The sequence below is a fragment of the Lithobates pipiens genome, unplaced genomic scaffold (assembly GCF_037356315.1).
Source record: "Lithobates pipiens isolate NorthernLeopardFrog02 unplaced genomic scaffold, aLitPip1_a1.2 Scaffold_22, whole genome shotgun sequence".
Lineage (NCBI taxonomy): Eukaryota > Metazoa > Chordata > Amphibia > Anura > Ranidae > Lithobates > Lithobates pipiens.
The window spans coordinates 54,733,607-54,755,323 of record NW_027507784.1 but is presented as its reverse complement, the minus strand read 5'-3'; the positions used below and the strand labels follow the sequence as shown (position 1 = coordinate 54,755,323).

Sequence of the window (21,717 nt, the reverse complement as noted above, 5' to 3'; positions counted from 1 at the left end):
CAAGAAGCACGCAACATGATGTATGCCAGCGTATATTTCATAAGACCATTACTGATGTGTACTTGCAATACATAGGCAAATATTTGTACTTCCTAGCCTCTCTAGGTAGCCATACGTGAGCCAGTATTCTGCCTGTGATGGTGAAATATCTGATACTACAGTCACAAAATAGCCAACCATAGACAACAAGCAACAAGTTTATTAAACAGACTGAAAGATTTCTATAAATTTTTTGCTCTTTTTAATATAATCAGGAAACAGCTTCACTCTACAGCACAACGCACTAAAGACTTCTATGTGACCAGCAAAGTCCAAACCTTCACTGCATCATAAGAACATTACATGCGGCAGCCAGGAATATAACAAGCTAATCAAAAGCATGATAAGCAAGATAGGACTTGCATAGTCCTGGGTAACAAAAATATTATAATACATTTACACAATTTTTAACAATTATTCAGTAAATACGCAACATAAAAACATAGTAGCTATATTATATTATAATATATATATATATATATATATATATATATATATATATATATATATATATATATATATATATATATATATATCCCACCACACAAAAAGCACCGCAGAAATGCGCAAGTAAACTGCATAGGTGTGAATCAAGCCTTAGCAGACAAACCCAAAAAGAAGGTATTTACAAATGCAATTTTTTTTTTTTTTTTAAAACACAAAAAGTAGCTTTTGTGCATTTCTTTTCTATTTTGAAAAGGGAGCTATCAGAATTCAATTTCTTCCATTGTTATAGCACTTGTATGTCTTACTCTGGAAATAAAGGTTTAAAGTGCAAGGCCAGTCAAAATTTTGTAGCTGGGGATTAGAGTGTCTGTTGGGTTTTTACCGCTATCAGGGCTCTGTCCTGTTTAAATAAAATTAGATTTTTTGTCTGTTGTAGCTTTTCCTATGTCTGTAGAAACCGATGTCACTAGAAAGGGAAGTTAGGTGAAACGTCTCTAGAGAAGTCCCAGGTAACCGTAAAAACCCGTCCGGAGTTCTAATCCTTCCCCACTTTAACCAAAAACAAAAACAGTTCTGGCTGGATTTACTCCAAGCTTCCTGCCAATAAATGCACAAACTTCAAAGGGTTCTTGAAATAACTGGATGTACATCAAAAGGTTTTTAGGTAAACACAGGCAGCTGTTAAGGGGCACATCATTTGACCTGTAGCAAAAAAAAAAAATAAAATAAAAAAGATAAAAAAAAAAAAAAAAAAAATCAATTAGGATCACATAATAAAATTATATTCTGTAATTTTATGCACTGGGGTGCTCCGTTTGAATCCCAACCTATAGACTATCTGCATGGAGTTTGCATGTTCTCCTTGTGCGGGTTTCCTCCCACACTCCAAAGACATGCTGGTAGGTAAAAAAAAAAAAAAAAATAAAAAAAAAAAAAAGACTCCCGTCTAAATTGTTCTATGTGTGTGCGTGATCGGGAGCTTGGACTGTAAGCGCCAAGAAGATGGGGACTGACATGAATGTACAATATGTAGCATGCTGTAAAAAATAAAAAAATAAAATATAATAATTGTATCAGTGATATACAAATAGCCATTATATTCCTGGACCAAGTTGTAGTGTCAAGGATCGGTTTTTCAGGCGCTACAGAATCACAAGATGGCCTGAACAAAAATTAAAAACCCCCTTTGACAGCCCGCAAAAATATTAGAATTTTTTGGATTTAGCGGTTTGTCCGATTTTAAGCTTTAACCCCTAAAATGCTGTACATATGAGAATTATAGAATACTAAAACCACTACAGTCAGTCATTCTTATATCCATTGAAAGTAAAAAAGGCGAACAGCAATTCATACGGATGCAACACAGAAAAAAAAAAAAAAATAATTTAAACCACTAAGGCTGGGTTTACACCCCTGACAGATGCGGCTCACAGCAGGGGTCCAGGGAGTCCTTGTTCTGTTTCAGGGCTGAATTTGGCCCTGAAACGGAACCAAAGACACACAAGCACTGTGCAAGCCGCTCTGCAATGGAGATATGTGGACCGGCTGGCTCCATAGAGAGTCACTCTCCCATCATGTGAATTGGATGCAGAGAAAAAAAAAAAAATAAATAAAAAAAAAATCACATTCCGATTCGCATAGGTGTGAACCCAGCCTCAAAGAAAGTTCCAATTCTGGTTTCCTTAGCGGAACAAATCATGGCAAAAAAAATTCTCAGCCAAAACTTTGACCTTCACCACACACAGATACAACATATGCACATTATTGGATCTTTTTTGAAATATATGAAAGAATGTCTATGTCGTGTCAAGATAACGATTCTTGACGATTAATTGTGCAGCTCTAGTGTGTGTACACACACACACACACACACACACACACACACACACACACACACACTTCCCCTTTATTTTTACCTGGTGATCCTACCAGCAGCAACAAACCAGAAACTCATTCAATGTACTGCATCTATGGAGGGGCAGCATTGTCATTCTGGGACAGAAAGTGTGGCGCCTATAGAATGTGTGTGGTCTGTAGTCCACTGAGAGAACTAACAGGGCTGATGTGTGTCTGAGATAATACAGGCAAAAAATAAATAAAATAAAAAAATAAATAACAAAAAAAAAACACAAACACGAACATAGGACTGCAATGGATTTCTGGCATCATTTATTGATTTGATTTTTTGCACTTATAAGACAAATGAGAAAACACTTCCAATAGTACCAAACAGTCCTTCATCGATAGGAATTTGTACATCGTTTCAATTTACTCGGCCACACTCAAACCCTGCTTAACAAGTGACAGCTTTACAGAAAGCGAGAGAGAGAGGATGGGGATTATTAGTGCCAAAATGATTCAATCAAAAAAATAAAAAATCAATTTATTACATGATATGAAAAACCAATATACATAAACATTCAAATGAAAATAAAAATAAAAAGGAGCTATTCTAATTTAGAAAAATTGGCCAGAGAGTTACAGGCCTGAATTTTTTTTTTTTTTTATTTTTTTTTTTTTAATAGGTCAGGTCTTCCCTACATGTTTCACCAAGGCATTGGCTTCCTCAGGGGAATAAGGTGTGACCGATATTAAAGAAATAGCTCTATAAAAGAAAAAGAAAAAAAAAAAAAAAATAAAAAAAAAAGACAAATAAACTTGATATTGCGAATATACAAGATAGCAGTGGAGGCAAGTGGCACTCTGCTGTGGTCTCAGCCAATGAGGGAAAGTCCTGGGCAGCAGAGTTTCTGGATAGAGATAGACTCAGGTAAGTAAAAGCAGGGGCTGATGCACCCCCCAAGGTTTTTTTTTTTTTTTTTTTTTTTTTTTTTATATCTTAATACATTAACGTAAAAAAAAATCTGACATTACAATCACTTTGAGCCCTTGCTCACACTGGTGCGATTTGACAGTTCCAAATCCTATGAAAGGCACAACCCATTACCAGCAATGAAATTGTTCAAATAGCCAGGACTCTTTTTCTCAAAAAGTTCCTGCACTACTTTTTTCTGATAACATTGTGACTTGCATAGACATCCATTAAATGAGATCACAATTAAATTGGGAGGTGCAAATCACACCGATCTGTGCCTTTGAAATTGCGCAAAAAAAAATAAAATAAAGTAAAGTATAGATTTTAAAGTCATACTGATTTGAACCAGGACTTGGTCTCCTTCAACACTTGTGCGGCTTGGTATCCGACTTATGAGGCCCCAAGTCACAGGACATTTGAAATTCAATGCATTTCTCCAAGAGTCGTTCCAATTAACATCGAAGTCGCTGTGACTTTAGAAAAGGTTCCTGCACTACTTTAGTGTGAAAAGTTTTGCACTGCAAATTGTGCAACTTTGGAGACGCAGTAATGTAAGAGGAGCCATAAACAGACTCCTGTAAAATATTCAGATGCATTGATCCTGGAAGAGTCACAAGAGACATCATTACCCAGAAGTCTTACTGCTATTCCCAGGCTGATTGGAGAGGGCAGCCGTCACTCCCAACTCCCTGAATGATGAAACACACAGTACTAGGTCTTAAAATTACAGGGCTGTCATACTATAATTTAGGATTCACTTTGTGCTTGTGTGTGTTTAGAGCTATAAAAGTTTACAGTTTGAACATTGAAGCTGCAGCTTTTTAAACCAAAGCCAAACAACCCGCAGGCTGGAATTTTTGGAGTAACCACAAGATCCAGCATGCCTACCAGTCTTTTCCTATATATAAAACTAGACTTCTCTATAAAAACGTGATAATCAAAGTTGATCACTAATATTAACCACTTCACATCTGGGGAAATTTTTACTCTGCAGATTTTTTGCTAGAAAAATTACTTCCAAACATTAAAAACTTCTAACCACTGCAAAAGTGATCTCTACAGATGCCTGGATCACATTTAAACCACTAATGCGGTGGGGAAAAATAAATAAATAAATAAAAAAAAAAGCTCCAAGATGTTTTAAAATGGCCTAAAAACGGCATAAGAAGGTTAAAGAAGTACCGTAGATGCAAAACCTGGTCATCAAAACCCTATATGAGCTAAAACCATGATATTACTCCATTTCTGTTCATAAATCCTATTTCTGAATATGGGGGAAGATCACTTCTCCATTACCGGCAATGATGGATATGCGAGATCCTTCAGATATTTGGACACCAGTTACATGTAATCAAGTCTCTTCAGGACGGTTGTTGGGCTATTAGCCAAGATAAAGAAATCAGCAGCTACAAATACCGTAGCAGCTGACTTTTTATATTAAAAAAAGGACACTTACCCATCCAAGTATCCAATACAATGTCCGCAGCACAGCCGATTTGTCATTTGGCTCTTGGCTGCCATTCCTCGTAAGAGAAACTGGCATCAAAACCTTGCGGCTTCATAGCCGGTCCCCTTACTGTGCATAGCAAGACATGCTTTATGAATGGCGCCCAGCTGTGGGGGAGGGAGGAGAACTTCCTGAAGTTAGGATGGGTAGCCAATCTCCCCAAAAATGTGTCAAATATGGCATCAGAGTAAAGAAAAAAAAATAAATAAATAAAAAAAAAAAAAAAAAAGAAAAAAAAAAGAAATCCGCTTTAAAAAGTCTTAGTTGAAGCAATGTAAAGACCATTCCCCCCCCCCTTGACCCCTCAAAAATGTATTTTTTCATGGGGGTTCCCCTGGAAACATTAAGGATTCCTCTAGGTTAAAAAGTTTGAGCAAGACTGATGTAGACAGGAGATCAGCAGATGCAACAAAAGGATAAAAAGAAGCCTACAAACAAGCAAAAAAAAAACATAAAAAAGAAGAAAGAGCATTGAACAGCATTAACAAATGTACAGTATAGATAAAAGCTCTCTAGGCGAATAGAAGAAAATGAGGATAAATTCAGAAAACATTGAATTCTGACACTTTCCTACAAAGAAGACGACTTCCTGTCTAGTAATCCCATTGAAGGACAGTGCAGGTGGCCTCAGATAAGCCTTCTTTAGCCTAAAATGGCTGATAAGATACAGCAATGGTTCGCATTTATCACCCCATGCTTTATATTGATAGGAAGCAGACAATTCTTTGATCTACATACAAAATGTTTATAGCTCTGGTACATAGAAAGGTAACCTGTATTTTCCAATACCCCTGAGGTTTTTATCATTATGAATAGAAAGTGGTTCCCGGCCTTACTGAAATCAGGGCCTGGCAAATGCTTCCAAGATTCAAACGGGGGGGTTGGGGAATAAATAAAAAAAAGTAGAAGAAAAAGTTTATATTAAAAAAATAATGTGTACTGAAATTCTGGAAGGCTCTGCATGGGGCTTGGTTAGCCGATGTGGCAAATGACAGTTCAGGAGGAAAAGATACTTAGAACCTGTAAGCATTTTCTGAAAGCAAAGGCTCTGGAGAATAAAGTGGTGGCTTTGTGATATTAGCGCAAATACAAGTTTTTTCGAGGAAAATATACACTGAAATGATGATCTTTGGTGCACACAAACAATATATAGGGGTCGATTTACTAAAACTGGAGCGTGCAAAATCTGGTGCTGCTCTGCATTGAAACCAATCAGCGCCAGGATTTTTATTGTCAATTTGAACAAACTGAAGTTAAAAGCCAATTGGCTACAATTCACAGCTCCATTCCCTATAATGTCCAATTTTTTGGATAAAATATAAATATGGCAAGTAAAGAGACAAACAGACATGTGAATATTTAAACTTGCCCATGTCTGTAAAAAACATGGTTTATCCATAGAAAACATTTTATTGGTCACCAATGCAGAGTCAAAACCGGGGTCTGGCAGTAGAATTATTGCTCTCACTCTGACATTCATGGGGATACCGCACATGTAGTGCAACCACCATCTACATATGCATGCAGGACCCACATGCGTTTAAAGCACATTAGGCTTTAAACTCATGCTTGAAATGTATTTTTTTCCCCCAAAAGGCATGACCCCCCACCTTGCGATAGCTTTGGGCAGTGACAGGCACTCCTATGGAGTGATCAGGGGTCTAGTTGACCCTCAGCTGCCAGAAGTGATGAAATCCTTATTACATTCAACATCATTTGCCACAAAGAAGATCAGGGTAATGAATGTTCATTTCCTCTCCGAGCATCTGGCCTGACCCATTATAGCAGACCCAGGCTCGGATTACTTCTTCCTACAAGTGTAAAAAAACAAACAAAAAAAAAAAATAAATAAACACCCCACGACAACCTATAGCAAGGTCATTTCCAGCCATGATCCTGGTATAACCGCTTGCTCCTGAGGACAGGAAGTGGTTAGAAGCAGAATCCCAGTATAAACCCAACTAGTCTTCAAAATGTCCCCCAACAGCTATGCTGACTAATCTGCAAGAAAGATCCATCTACTTCCCCCGATTTCAGCCTGCTCTGGACCAGGCACATGATCCCCAGTGTCAGCCACTGGTAAAGACTAACCGTAGAGGAGAAGCGCATGTGACAATAGCTGGTGAAGCCTGGAGCAGTGACATCACAGACTCCTAGGGCCGTTCTGTTAGCCGTATCCCCTTCACTGCAGCAGCTGCTAACAATGGGGATCATGTGACCAGATTGGAGTGGGCTGATAATCAGCAAGTATACACAGGTTAAGCCTGGTACACACCCCCGAGTTTGTTTTTTCCCCCCATTCAACCCGATGGATTGTTGAGTATTTTTAAGACTATTTGGGCTTATCCTGGAATTCTATTTTAATGTGGGACAGGCAGGTGAATTTAGCACTACTAGGTTTAAATCTGGACTCCGGGGAAAGAAAAATCCTTCCTTGTACTGAAAGGGGTTAAATTATTTACCAGTACAGTAAATAGGACACTTATCCATCACTCCCCCAGCAGTCATTGCAGAAACACATCCACAATGGCCAGCACCACTAGAATGAAGGCTTAACCAACCAAGCTCCTGCAACCCCCCAGGATAGGGGTGGTGGGGGTCCAAGTGGTACCCATGCCAGCAGTCCCATCATCCCCAAGGATGCATTTGCCAGGGGGATAGGAAGCTGCCGAGAGGTGCAGGCATCACCGCCAAACATTTGCCTCTACCCCCGCTATTCCTGTGGCCTCCTTGCTTTCGCCAAGGTTAAAGATCCAGGTCTGCCTACTGCTCCCCCCCCCCCCCCCCCCCACACACACCCAGTTTGCGCTCCCTCTATGGTGTCTGGATAATGGCACCAGGATATACTCGCAAACCCACCATATTGCTATCCATTCAGTTGGACCTGCAGCATAGCCGGCTGCATTCTGTCCTGGCGCCCACACACACACAAGCTTACCTAGGAAGCCTGAAACATCAGCCTCACTGATCCCATGGGGGTGGCCTGCTCCAGCCATGCAGTTCTCCCTCAAAACAAAAAAAAATAAATTTGGGGGAAGCCAGTGGCCATGATCCATCCATATCAATCAGCAGCAAACATCAGGAGCTCAGCCAAGAACCAAGAACATGAAGCTTGAAAAAAAATAAAAAAAATAATAATGAGTAAGGGAGGGCTCCACTAGAGCCTTGGCGCCCACAGGGATAGCTGCTTCTCCTCTGGCAGAGAAGGAACCTCTGGAAAAACCAAGAAGGTTATGGGGAGGGAAGGTCCCACAGCTAGGATACTTACAAACGTAGCCTAGAAAAAAAAAAAAAAAAAAAAAAAAAAAAAACACCCCTATATATATTATCATTATTCAGGCTTTATAAAGCGCCGACAGTTTACGCAGCGCTTTACAACATTAGGGCAGACAGTACATTACAATTCAATACAGGGGGAATCAGAGACCCCTGCTTGTTAGAGCTTACAATCTAGGGAGGAGGGTCAAGTTATACAAAAGTGTAATAGCTGCGGTAGATGAGCCAAGAGAAAATAGTGCAGTTGTTAGATGGAGGCAGAATAGGCTTCTCTGAAGAGGAAAGTTTTTAGGGATCGCCTAAAAGTGGATAAATCTGGAGACAGTCTGAGACTGGGGTAGCGAATTCCAGAGGATGGGCGAGGTTCAAGAGAAGTCCTAGAGGCGGATATGGAAGGGGGTGATGAGGGAGATATGTGACCCCTCCAAGCCACTGTCCTGGAATCAAGGGAAAGCATATACAGGGAGGCCCCTGCAACCAGCACAAAGGCCTGAGGGAAAAACAAGCCATTTAGATGTTCCCGCTAGGCCAGAGGAAACACATACTGAGCACTGGGTGACTGTTCTTTTTATTTGATTGTGGATGATATGTTTCCCGTTTTAGGTGGGTGGAGCCACTCATGTGCTTTCCTGGAAGATAAAATGGTAAAACTAGTTACCACTTTTCCTTCTTCCAAGTTTGGTCATTTACTTGATGCTCAGCCAGAGCCATCGCTGCCAGTGGCCAATTCCAAGTGACGGCCAGTTTTTACAAATAGCAGGGACTTAAATCAACACGAGCTTATAATCTGCACGTTCCCCTAGTTCAAGAGAAATTGCAATCTTTGATTCTTATCACAAATGGGGGTTCAGCAAGCAGCGCTGGGCCAAGGTCAACTAACACTCAGGGCAAAGATGCCAAACTGTGCCTCGCCCCCATTCATAATGTGCAAGCTTAGGGGAGTCAATACCCATCCCTACAGTAAAACCATTGTGCCCAGGGGAAGCACATCTCCCACCCACCTCTTGTCTCGGCCCCGTCAACGGGTTACCAGCACCTTTGGACTATGACCAGCACTTACTGAGAATTCTTAGTTCATGAGAAATAATTACCATCCTTATTGCAAAACAGGGTTCGGCGGGTTACTCACAATTTTGGCAAAGGGTAGACACAAGCTGGTGTGTTCTGCGTAGCATGTGTGCAGACCCGGACATCTAAGAGCATCACAAATCTGTTATTGCTCGATCGAGGGAGAGAGGCTGATTCACAATGACTTCCAGGTCCCCGAATGAGCCGTACAGAGCATCTTATCTGCATACAACAGAATTGCTCGAGACTAGCCTGGAAACTCACATCCGCACAGAGAAGAGCTCTTTTCCAGTAAGAGGCCTCACCCTTTTTTGGTGTGTATTTCAGTGCTAACACCCCGTGCTGACAAAACGAAAAACACACAACTTCCAAGGTGAAGCACTTAATTAAGAGTTACAGGTGAAATATTACAGTGCACCTTCACTAACAATTTGTCCTTTAGAGTGCAGCAAGGCAGGGTGTGTTTCATAGAACGCATTTTTATGGGTTTCCTTTGTTGAGCTGAATGAATGCCACACACACACCACCACAAACACAACCTTATGCAATGCGCAGGAAATAAAAAAAAAAAAAAAAAAAAATTCTATACATAAAAATGTCAACACCTGCGATTTTATTTTTAAAGATACGGATTGCCTAAAGGAAATGAAGAAGATTTCAACTTTTCAGTTTGTTTTTGTATACAAAACAATTAAAATTGATACAATTGTAGGATATGTTATATTGCTGCAAGCTTTTAAAAAAAATAAAAATCAAAACATTAGTAGCGATATCTTTGTTTTGTCAAGTAATCAGCTTGTCATTGACAACTAAACCTTTTATCCTCCAGAGTGACTCAATAAAGGCTTAATATCTCCAGGATTGATGGTAGATCAAGAAATCTTAGAATGAATGGATCACATAAAATGATCAAGCAAAGGAGCGTTTAATATAATGAATTTTGTGATAGCCTATGAATATTATTTCTGTGTCTCGTAAAATACACAGACAGATCTATTTCCCATTCAGGATCACTGGAGGAAAAAAAAAAAAAAAAAAAAAGTGGTCTCAATAGCTGGAGAGGGTCACCGATGTCATCATGTAAATGACACAAGCCAAAAGATCAGCCATGCCCTCCATCCTTGCCTGGAGTGATACACAAGGTCACAGTGCCAGTTACCCTGCATGTATAATCATACCGCCGGGATATAATGTGCAATGTATAACCCCCCCCCCCTCCCCCTACTGTACATTAAGGAGATCAGATCACACATCATCCACCGCCTACACAGCCAGGATATTCAGCTCCTATTGATCAATCCTAATTCTATACATTAGATTACAAGGATCTCCCAGCAGCCCCATCACATCCTACAGTTATAAATGCAGAATATATAGCTAAAGTACTCATACTGAAAATCTACTTTTTTTTTTATACAGCCAAATACTAAAATATATATATATATATATATATATATATATATATATATATATATATATATATATATATATATATATATATATATATATATATATATATATACACACACACACACACACACACACACACGATTCTGACCCAAAAGCCTCTCTCCCTATGTTTCTCATAGCAAAGATCCCAATCACTCTGCGTCCATACAGGATCACATTCGTCATGGATATACATCTCATCTTCATTCAGTATAGGTTAAAAATATCCACCACCACAGTTCCTATACAAGTCACCAGATCCCACATGCACTTCAGGACATTTAAAGACCCTAAAGACATCCCTCAGCTCTGTGCATCATATAGGGTAAATCCAGCACATGCATACAGATTGGGAAGTAGGTCCCCCCAATGCCCCTATGGGATCATATATCTGGACAGCAGATCCTTAGTCCTCTTGTGTCCACCCAAGTCAGAAAAAGATAAGACACCTTCAGATTTTTAATAGTCATGATTCCTGCTCTCATAAGACAAAATATCACATGTGTGAAGCCAGGGCATTAAAATCTCATTAGATCCCTATGGGGCTGTACAGGGTTACATCCGGCACCCAAATCCCATCACTCTCTGCAAGCTGTACATGTATGTGTCCCCGACATCAGATCACAGGAAAGACGCCATCTGTCCAACTCTGGAACACATATCCGAGCATGTACAGGACAATGGATCACAGCAGATCTATATTCATATCCATAGCCATCTTATTTTAAATCTCATCTGCACAGCAAAGCCAAAACATCTTTGTGCTCATACGGGACCGCTAGATCACATATGTATAACCAGGACAGCAGATCCCATCAGATTGGTCTCTAAAGGAGGACTCTACACTACAGCTGTAAAACCAAGATAGCAGATCCCATTACCTACAAAAGGACAGCAGATCACATCTGTACAACCAGGAACCAATCAGATCCCACTGCCTACAAAAAACAGCAGATCACATCTGTACAACCAGGACCACAAACCTATGTATGCACAACCATTGATGCAGATGCCTCTCATCTGCACAGCCAAGACAACAGATTCCATAGACTCTTTGTGCTTGTACAGGACTACTAGATCACATAAGCAACCAAGATAGCAGATCCAATCAGGTCTCTGTGCCTAAAGGAGGAACACATACACCACATCTATAAAACCAAGATAGCAGATCCCATTGCCTACAGAAAAAATAAAAAATAAAAAAAAAGGCTGCAGATCACATCTGTACAACCAGGACCTATCAGATCTCATTGCCTTCAAAGGGCTGCAGATCACATCTGTACAACCAGGACCTATCAGATCTGATTGCCTTCAAAAGGACTCGGGATCACATACAAGCAAGCTAAGCAGACCATCAGATCCCTCTGCTCATTAGAGAGCCTAACATCTGCACACCCAGGACAGCAGATCTTGGAGCCCACCCAGGACATTGGATCACATCTGCACACCCAGGACAGCAGATCTTGGAGCCCACCCAGGACATTGGATCACATCTGCACACCCAGGACATTGGATCACATCTGCACACCCAGGACATTGGATCACATCCCACCAGAGCCCATCACCTCTTACAGGACTAGATCATATCTACAGGACTGCAAATCACATCTGTCCACCCAGGACAGCAGATCCCATTGCCTTCATAGGACCAGATCACATCTGTTCAGCAGATCCCTGTGTCTACCAAGGACACTCGATCACATCTGTGCAACCAGGACTGCAGATCCCATTAGACCGCTGTGACTTGTAGTTCACCCAGAAAAGAAGAAGAAGGTCTTTCTCCGCCCAAGGCGGACCCTATAGAGAACACATCTGTGCAACCACGACATCAGATCCCCGGGGACCGGGTGGGGGGGAGAGGGAGGTCGGAGGGGAGGAGGGGGGAATCGGGAGGGTTGTGGATCCCCGGGGACCGGGTGTGGAGGCGGAGGAGGACGGTCCGGGGGGTGGGTTGGGGAGGCAGAGTTGGGGGACCGGGTGTGGAGGACTGTATGGGGGTGATCCCCTGGGATCGGATTGGGGGGCAGAGTTGGGGGTCCGGGTGCGGAGGAGGAGAACGGTCGGGGGTATCACCCCCGGGGACAGGGTGCGGAGGAGGTAGGTCTGGGGGTGATCCCCCCCGGGGACGGAGGAAGGTCTGGGGGTGATCCCCCCCGGGGACGGAGGAAGGTCTGGGGTGATCCCCCCCGGGGACGGAGGAAGGTCTGGGGGTGATCCCCCCCGGGGACGGAGGAAGGTCTGGGGGTGATCCCCCCCGGGGACGGAGGAAGGTCTGGGGGTGATCCCCCCCGGGGACGGAGGAAGGTCTGGGGTGATCCCCCCCGGGGACGGAGGAAGGTCTGGGGGTGATCCCCCCCGGGGACCGGGTGCAGAGGAGGCGGACGGGTCTCTCTCTCACCTGCTTCCTATACGGGGTTCTCACAGGGTTGCTGCTACTTGGAAAAATCATCCCCGTTCCGGTGTCGGGTCCCCGGCCGTGTCCGTCCTCCGGCAGCGATGAAGGTAACTTTGTATCTAAGTTTCCCCAAAGTCCGCTCCGGTCTCTCCAGCTGCGAGCGGCCAGTCCCGGGCTACACAGCGCCCACCTCCCCGGCTGTGCCCGACCGATGCTCGCCCCCCGCTGCTCGTTCTTCCTCCCGTTACCCTCTGCTTGGCGCTCCGCTCAGTTGGCTGACTCTGCCATCAAAGCGAATTCATTGATCTGCCAGAGACTTCCCCGCAGAGCCGATCCCACCTACCACGGAGCGCACCAACGCCAGGCGACGGGGGGAGTACCGGAGGACGAGGAGGCTGGGGCCCGGGGGATCGGGGCTTTGGACGGAGGACACGGAGAGGCTGGAGACGGAGGAGAATTAGGGGAGATGTGTACCCGGGATAGATACACACTGCCCGCCCCGCTCCTCCGGAATGACAAGGAGGTGGTGCGATCTGAACCCTCCCACCCCCCGGGCTCAGAATGGTTTGCTCCAGCGAGCATACCATACATTCCACAGTGCAGCCATCACCTCCTTCCTGTGCTCGGAGCGGGCGACTGCATGGAGGGTGCAGGGGGGGGGGGATCGGCTCCTTGTCTGGGGGAGATCACCTGACACCACCACAGCACAACCTCTCTATTAGAGATCCGCCAGGGAGGGCGATCTGCTCCGAGCCCGAGGACTACAAGTCTCAGCACACACGTCACTAAAAAGTTTTAATAAAAAAAAAAAAAAAATTATATATATATATATATATATATATATATATATATATATATATATATATATATATATATATATATATATATATATATTTATTTATTTAAATGACAGCTACATAAAAATATTTTAGAGAATATATATCCGAGATAGAGCTATCTAGGTTTTATGTTTTTTTTCTAAAGAAAAAAAAAAATAAAATATATATATATATATATATATATATATATATATATATATATATATATATATATATATATATATATATATATATATATATATATATATATATATATATATATATATATATATATATATATATATATATATATATATATATATATATATATCTCTCCTTTATTTTCTAAAAACATTTAAAATGTATATACAATTTTTTTTATATAGATCTATTCTCTAAAATATTAGATTTGAGAGAAAAAAAAAAAAAAAAAAGATAAAAATACACTCATTTTAGTTATTTATTACGTTTTGGATGAGTATTAAGGGTTAGAGCCCCAGCCAGGTCTTTACTACCGCCTATGTCCTCCCATGGTGGCCATACACACTTCAGGTTTTATTATCCAATCGAATTGGCAAACAATTCATAACCAGATCTTTCCTTCTGATTGATTCAGACCAGACTGAGATTAGATCTGATTAAAGTTTGCATAAGGCAGAAATCGTCATCGATCGGTACCCCGAGACGCTTCATTCACAAATACCATTATATGTCAATCAGATGTTGGGGTAAATAGAAACATTATCAATTCACAATCATTCATCGAAAACACCCTTCCCCATTGTCCAGTTTATCAATTGGCTTGTTGATTATAGATCGATTATTCCTATGGGGAGATTTTAGTCGGATAAGAAAATGAATCATTTATCAAAGCCATCATTGTGGCCATAGATAGAACTGGATAACAGAAAATTGTATCAAATACTTACTGTCATTTCCCTTTCCAGGCAGCATACATGTAGTAGCATGCTGCCATTTTGGCACCAGGGAAATCCAAATAAAGAAAAATAAAAAGTGAATGAAAAGGATTCTATGAATCGATCTGGACAGAAAGTCTAAAATGTAGGGAAGTGGATGAATGAATTATTTGGTGTATCAATATAATATATAATCACAAGATGAATCAATATTATGTGTATGGTGCATTGAACAATCTCTTGGGTCATATTTTCCTCCTGGGCATCAACTTAGTCCACAATGTGATTGCATTTAAAGTGGAGGTCCACCCTAAAATGGACCTTCGTTTTATCGGATTCCTCCCCCCCTCCGGCGCCACAATTGGCACCTTTCAGGGGGGAGGGGGGTGCAGTTACCTGGATAATCCAGGTATCTGCACCCACTTCCGGGCTAGCTCTCTGCGGAAAGGAGCGTACATTACGCCCCTTTCCGCAAGTGCCCGCCCCCTTCCGCAAGTGCCCCGCTGCCTGCTGGGAAACACACAGATCCCAGAGGCAGCGGGGACCGTCCTCATTGCGCAGCGCGGCACGCGCATGCGCAGTAGGGAACCGGGAAATGAAGCCGAAAGGCTCCACTTCCTGATTCCCATACCCAAGATGGCGGCGGCAGCACTCGAGTGTCGATCTAGAGATCGGCATCGGGTGCCGACATCGCGGGCGTGCTGGACAGGTAAGTGTCACTATTTTATAAGTCAGCAGACTCCCGCTTTAACACAGTGCATGTATGGACACTATTAATGATCATATTGATCCATCTGCTTTCCTACAATCAGATTTTACATCCAGACTGATCAGAATAATTTATATTAAATTGATCAGTTTTAAATAGATAAAATATGATCATTAAATGGTGGCCATACACAGAACACATTTTGTTTTGTCAACTGATTTATTGCTTGAGAGGAAAATACAATTGGAAAAATTGTCTGATGTGTCATACACTTAAAGATCATATTGATCTACTTTCCAAGGATTAGATTTTCTGTCTGAACCAATCACAATCATCTCCATGAAAGCAATAGCACTATGGGGGACATTTACTAAAACTGGAGCACTCAGAATCTGGTGCAGCTGTGCATGGTAGCCAATCAGCTTCTAACTTCAGCTTGTTCAGTTAAAAATAAATAAACTATAGGCACCCCCCCCCCCCCCCCCTTTGTGATAATTATAAGGTTATAACCTCTGTAAGGTAATAAAGGTAAGGTTATAACCCCTGTAAGATAATTTTTTTTTTTCTTTGCCCCTGTGGGTAGATTTACTTTCACTTCCTGTCCCACAGCCAAAACAGGAAGGGAGAGGAAATCCCTGCAAATTAAAAAAAGGAATCTCATAAGGACCCCTAAGGTTCCCCTCTAATACTTTTCTGGAGACAACCCAAAATGTGTGATTTTTTTTTTTTTTTTACTTTCAATGATAATGGCAAACAGGACAAAGAGGAGGGTAAACCTCCCTAACGGGGGGCACAGGCAGCATTAAAAACAGGCAATCTAATCCCTCTCCACTCTATCCAAAACTAAAAAAAGTTTGCTTTTAGTTATACATGAAGCTTTGACAATAAAACCTGGAAGCTGATTGGTTACTATACAAAGACGCACCAGATGTTGCACTTTGCAGTTTTAGTAAATCAACCAATATTTTTCTTTTTTCAAAGATTTGATCGTAACATCTGTGCCCACCAAAAGTGTATGGCACATCGAAAGAACCTTTTTCGATCTGCGATCGTATTTTACTCCTGCACTGTATATCTAGGAACAATATACGATCGTATATAAAATCATTCTGTGGAATAGAGATTGGAAATGATGGGATAATCCAATATTTTGGAGTTGTCACCAGAACATTCCCACCCCCTAGAGAAATTTTCCTAAAGGAAGCATTTCCCTCATTTCCTGTTGTCATTACAGGACACAAAGTGAAATATATTATACATTTTTAAAAAAAAATTATATTTATTTATATTTTTATATATATATATATATATATATATATATATATATATATATATATATATATATATATATATATATATATATATATATTTTTTTTTTTTTTTTTTTTTTTATATTGATACATTTCTAATGGAAACTCATTCGCTACATTTTATAGATCCAGTATTCAATGATCAGCCACACTTTTCTATCTTACATAATACTTACAGAATTGCTACTGAACTGGAGGGGATGCCTCCGCTGGGCGCAGCAGGGGACATCATCGTCTCGAGAGCAAGCTATACCAAAATAGCAACCACTGCAATTTATAACTAGACTTTGGGGTGAGGCACTCATGTTTTCCTCAACACGGTTATATTGCAAGTTAAAAAAAAAAAAAATTTTTTACACAACCTAAAAATTTACATTAAAAACAGAGGCTGTAGTCACATGCATTTGCAGCTATCTGGGGTTTCTGCCCTGCCTCATTGAGGCTCCCCTGTAAAGGGCACTCCTAACTCTGATATATGAGCGGCTCCATGTTGGAACATATATATCAGTGAATAAATTAAGAGCAGGTATGCCTGGATCAACCCATCTCTCCTTAAAGGCACGGGGGGGGGTCATTAGAAGCCATGCAAGAGCACAAAGGCTGGGAAACTTTTTTTTTTTTTTGTTGGTTTGTCCTGTGTAAAGCCCTTCCACGTGCACCTTACTTCAGATCTAGGTATAAATTGGGGCGGTTGTCCTTTTTGTGTAGCTTGCTTGCTGGAATTGGTGCAGGAACACATTGGACACCTTCAGCTGCCATTGTGCTCTTTGTTGGCTTTTATTGTGTTTCTGCGCCTTTAAGAAGGAATGGGCACCCTCTAGATATGCTTGCCCTTAATTTATCCATTGCTATACATGCTGAAAAAATGGAGACCCTCAAATATAAGAGTAATGGCGGCCATACACTATGTGAAAAATCGGCCAAAATGCGGTCATTAGCCCATTCGTTTGTTTTTTCAGCCAGTTAATGGGCACAAAAATCGATAATCGTTTGGATGTTTTTGAGCTGAAAAAATGAAGGACAAGTTTGGAAATTTTCTGCCCAATGAACAATAAATTGAAAGGTTAATGTTTCCCGTCCGACCTGTCTGCACTAGGTATATGTAAAAGAACAAATAAAATTTTTAATTCTGTCCACTGAACGATTTATCAGCCATTACGTGATGGCACCATCGTTTGCACTCTCGGCCGAACATTCATTTTTCGAAATTGGGTTCGCCCGATTTTTTTTTTGTATAGTGTATGGCCAGCATAAGGATAGCACTTTACAGAGGAGCTGGTGTAGCTGGCACACATGTGCAAATGAGAAATATAGAAAAGTGACAGCAGGAAAAAAAAAAACCCAAGTGGTCTATTAAGGCTCCATGCATACTAGTTTTTTTAAACTAAAAAAAACGCTGGTAATATCATTTTGTAGTAGTGTTTTATTAGCATTTTTGCAATAAAAGGGGGGGGGGGGGGGGAGCTAAAAAAAAACAAAAACGCTATTGGCCGTGTTTAGGAGTGTTTCTGCTGGAAAAACACTCTAGTAAACTCTACAAAAACTATTTTTTTTTTCTCTGCTCCTAGACACTAAAGCTCAAAAAATGCTAATAACCTAAAATAGAGTGCATAGACACATAGGATAACACCATCTAGCTTCTAGGAGCTTAAAAAAAACGCTAGTGTGCATGGAGCCGAAGTCTGCTGTTTGTTTTTTGGTCTGAATATAGATCTGATTTTCCCAAGCATGTTTGAATGCAACAAACAGCTTTGGTTTTATTTTATATTATTTGTGTAATTTTGTTTTATTTGCAGACTAGCTGGTAAGTATGCTGGGAAAAGTTTTTGTTTGTGCACTGTCCTCCTTACCGGAAATTCATCAAGTGATTGTAAAGATTTAAATTTATTTTCCTAAAATAACAATCTTGTTATACTTACCAGCCCCGACCCTCCTCCTCTTGGATCCCATGTTGTTGGTTCTGTTCGAGTGCCCCGCATGCACGCCATTTCCAATGAAGGCTTTTATAAAAGTAAAAGGTGGTATTAAAGGATAAGTCACGTTTTGGAACATGTTATTTATAAAGTAGATGTGCACACCTACCTGTCCTAACCAAGGGTAAAAGCTCTGAAGGCCTGGGTAGTGCATTGTATTTTCATGTACTTTTAACCCAATTCATCCCTAAAATGTGTCCCCTACTTGGACATTGGAAGCAATAGAAGTTGCCTATAGAATCTTATGTGTAAACCTGCTCCAAAGAAACAACTAGAAAGTCAAGAAATATTTTGTTTTAATATTTTTATATAGGGTAACCTAATAATACAATAAAAATTTTTTTTAACTTTCCCCATATGTCATAACGTTTTAAATTATACAGTTTAACTTCCCCATATATTATATAAAAAATATATTTTTTTTTATGTATGCTGGGTAAATAGGAGCACATACAGTGGGGGGGGGGGGGGGGGGGCTTCAAAGTTGACACAGTCATTTTTTATTTATTTATTTTTTGCATTTTGAATAGAGTAGGGTGGCTTCAAATTTGCGACCTATGTCCCATTGGGAAAATTTTCCTTCACTTCCTGTCGCAGGGACACAAGAAGTGAGAGGATATTGCTGGGGTTTTTTTTGTTTTTTTTTTGTTTTTTTTGGGGGGGGGGGTCTGGATTTGGTCAGTGAAGACTAGATCCAGACCACTCCCATGCCATCTGTGTAGCAAACAGATCACTTTGAATAGTGATTTATTGCTCGGCGGAATCGGCAAGCAATGGATCACTACATGCATTAATCTATTGCTGCAGTGTACAGAGACCCTAGACAGAGCTGAAACAGCTCTACATAGAAACCTATTGGTTTCCGTTTTATTTTTTTTATTTTTTTGTGGTTGCTCAAAGCTTAACCACTTCAATACCGGGCATTTTCACCCCCTTCCTGCCCATGCCAATTTCCATTTTTCAGCACTGTAACATTTTGACAATTGCGCGGTCATGCAACACTGTACCCATTTTTTTCCCCCCACAAATAGAGCTTTCTTTTGGTGGTATTTTTTGCTTTTTTCTAACTATAGGGGGAGGGGACACACAAGGGGAGGAGACCGATCAGTCCCCTCTCACCTGACAGGATGTGGGTCTGTGTATTTGCACACACAGATCAATGGTCCTGCTCTGTTATAGGGCAATCGCTGGTGCCAGGCAGACATCGCGGCCGCGGGGAATATGCATTGGGGCTCCCGAGTGACGTGGCGGGTGTGCGCCCCCTAGACGGCCGGGAAGCTGAGGACGTCCTATAATGCCCGCCCAGGATGGGAGATCCCTCCCGCGGATGTCATTTGACAATGGCTGGAATGGGAAGTGGTTAATTGAACAAGCTGACGTTAGAAGCTGATTGGCTACCATGCACAGCTGCACTGGATTTTTTGCACTCTCCAGTTTTAATAAATCAACCCCATTGTGTTCAGTGATCTGCTACAGGCCCTCTATGAAGCTTTGTAGTAAGATTGTAAGCCCAGGAGCTGAGATTGTTTGTTTTAGCATTGGACCCCCAATGCCACTGATCCTGGCGGTGGGCACAAACCAATGAGACTGGGAGCCATTTTTAAAAATTTAAGCCCTCGTTCACACCGAACACGGCTTTGAAATCAAAACATAAAACCTAGATAGCTCTATCTCCGATATATATTCTCTAAAATATTTTTATGTAGCTTTCATTAAAAAAAAATGTATATATAATTTTTTTTTATAGATCTATTCTCTAAAATATTAGATTTGAGAGAAAAAAATATATTAGATAAAAATACACTCATTTTAGTTATTTATTAAGTTTTGGATGAGTATTGACCTGGCTGGGGCTCTAACCCTCTTTACTACCGCCTATGTCCTCCCATGGTGGCCATACACACTTCAGGTTTTATTATCCAATCGAATTGGCAAACAATTCATAACCAGATCTTTCCTTCTGATTGATTCAGACCAGACTGAGATTAGATCTGATTAAAGTTTGCATAAGGCAGAAATCGTCATCGATCGGTACCCCGAGACGCTTCATTCACAAATACCATTATATGTCAATCAGATGTTGGGGTAAATAGAAACATTATCAATTCACAATCATTCATCGAAAACACCCTTCCCCATTGTCCAGTTTATCAATTGGCTTGTTGATTATAGATCGATTATTCCTATGGGGAGATTTTAGTCGGATAAGAAAATGAATCATTTATCAAAGCCATCATTGTGGCCATAGATAGAACTGGATAACAGAAAATTGTATCAAATACTTACTGTCATTTCCCTTTCCAGCAGCATACATGTAGTAGCATGCTGCCATTTTGGCACCAGGGAAATCCAAATAAAGATACATTTTGAGAAAAATAAAAAGTGAATGAAAAGGATTCTATGAATCGATCTGGACAGAAAGTCTAAATGTAGGGAAGTGGATGAATGAATTATTTGGTGTATCAATATAATATATAATCACAAGATGAATCAATATTATGTGTATGGTGCATTGAACAATCTCTTGGGTCATATTTTCCTCCTGGGCATCAACTTAGTCCACAATGTGATTGCATTTAACACAGTGCATGTATGGACACTATTAATGATCATATTGATCCATCTGCTTTCCTACAATCAGATTTTACATCCAGACTGATCAGAATAATTTATATTAAATTGATCAGTTTTAAATAGATAAAATATGATCATTAAATGGTGGCCATACACAGAACACATTTTTTTGTTTTATCAACTGATTTATTTCTTTGATAGGAAAATACAATTGGAAAAATTGTTTGATGTGTCATACACTTAAGGATCATATTGATCTACTTTCCAAGGATTCGATTTTCTGTCTGAACCAATCACAATCATCTCCATGAAGGCAATGGCACTAGGGGGGAGATTTACTAAAACTGGAGCACTCAGAATCTGGTGCAGCTGTGCATGGTAGCCAATCAGCTTCTAACTTCAGCTTGTTCAGTTAAATAA

General features: G+C 40.7%; 1 protein-coding gene across 10 annotated transcripts in view; it reads right to left on the bottom strand.

The window, feature by feature from the left end:
- The window catches only part of RBMS1 (RNA binding motif single stranded interacting protein 1), a 490,465-nt gene that overhangs the window by 186,612 nt on the left and 282,136 nt on the right, over positions 1 to 21,717 (bottom strand). Inside the window, exon 1 of one of the 10 annotated variants that reach the window (XM_077447597.1) lies at positions 13,000 to 13,450. The exons of 7 other annotated variants lie outside the window; for them this stretch is intronic. In XM_077447597.1, coding sequence (XP_077303723.1) covers positions 13,000 to 13,050 — 51 coding nt within the window. In that variant the 5' untranslated portion in view covers positions 13,051 to 13,450. Of the gene's footprint in view, positions 1 to 12,999; positions 13,451 to 21,717 lie in introns of those variants that run through there. 2 more of the 10 variants (XM_077447601.1, XM_077447602.1) reach the window with 2 other exon arrangements.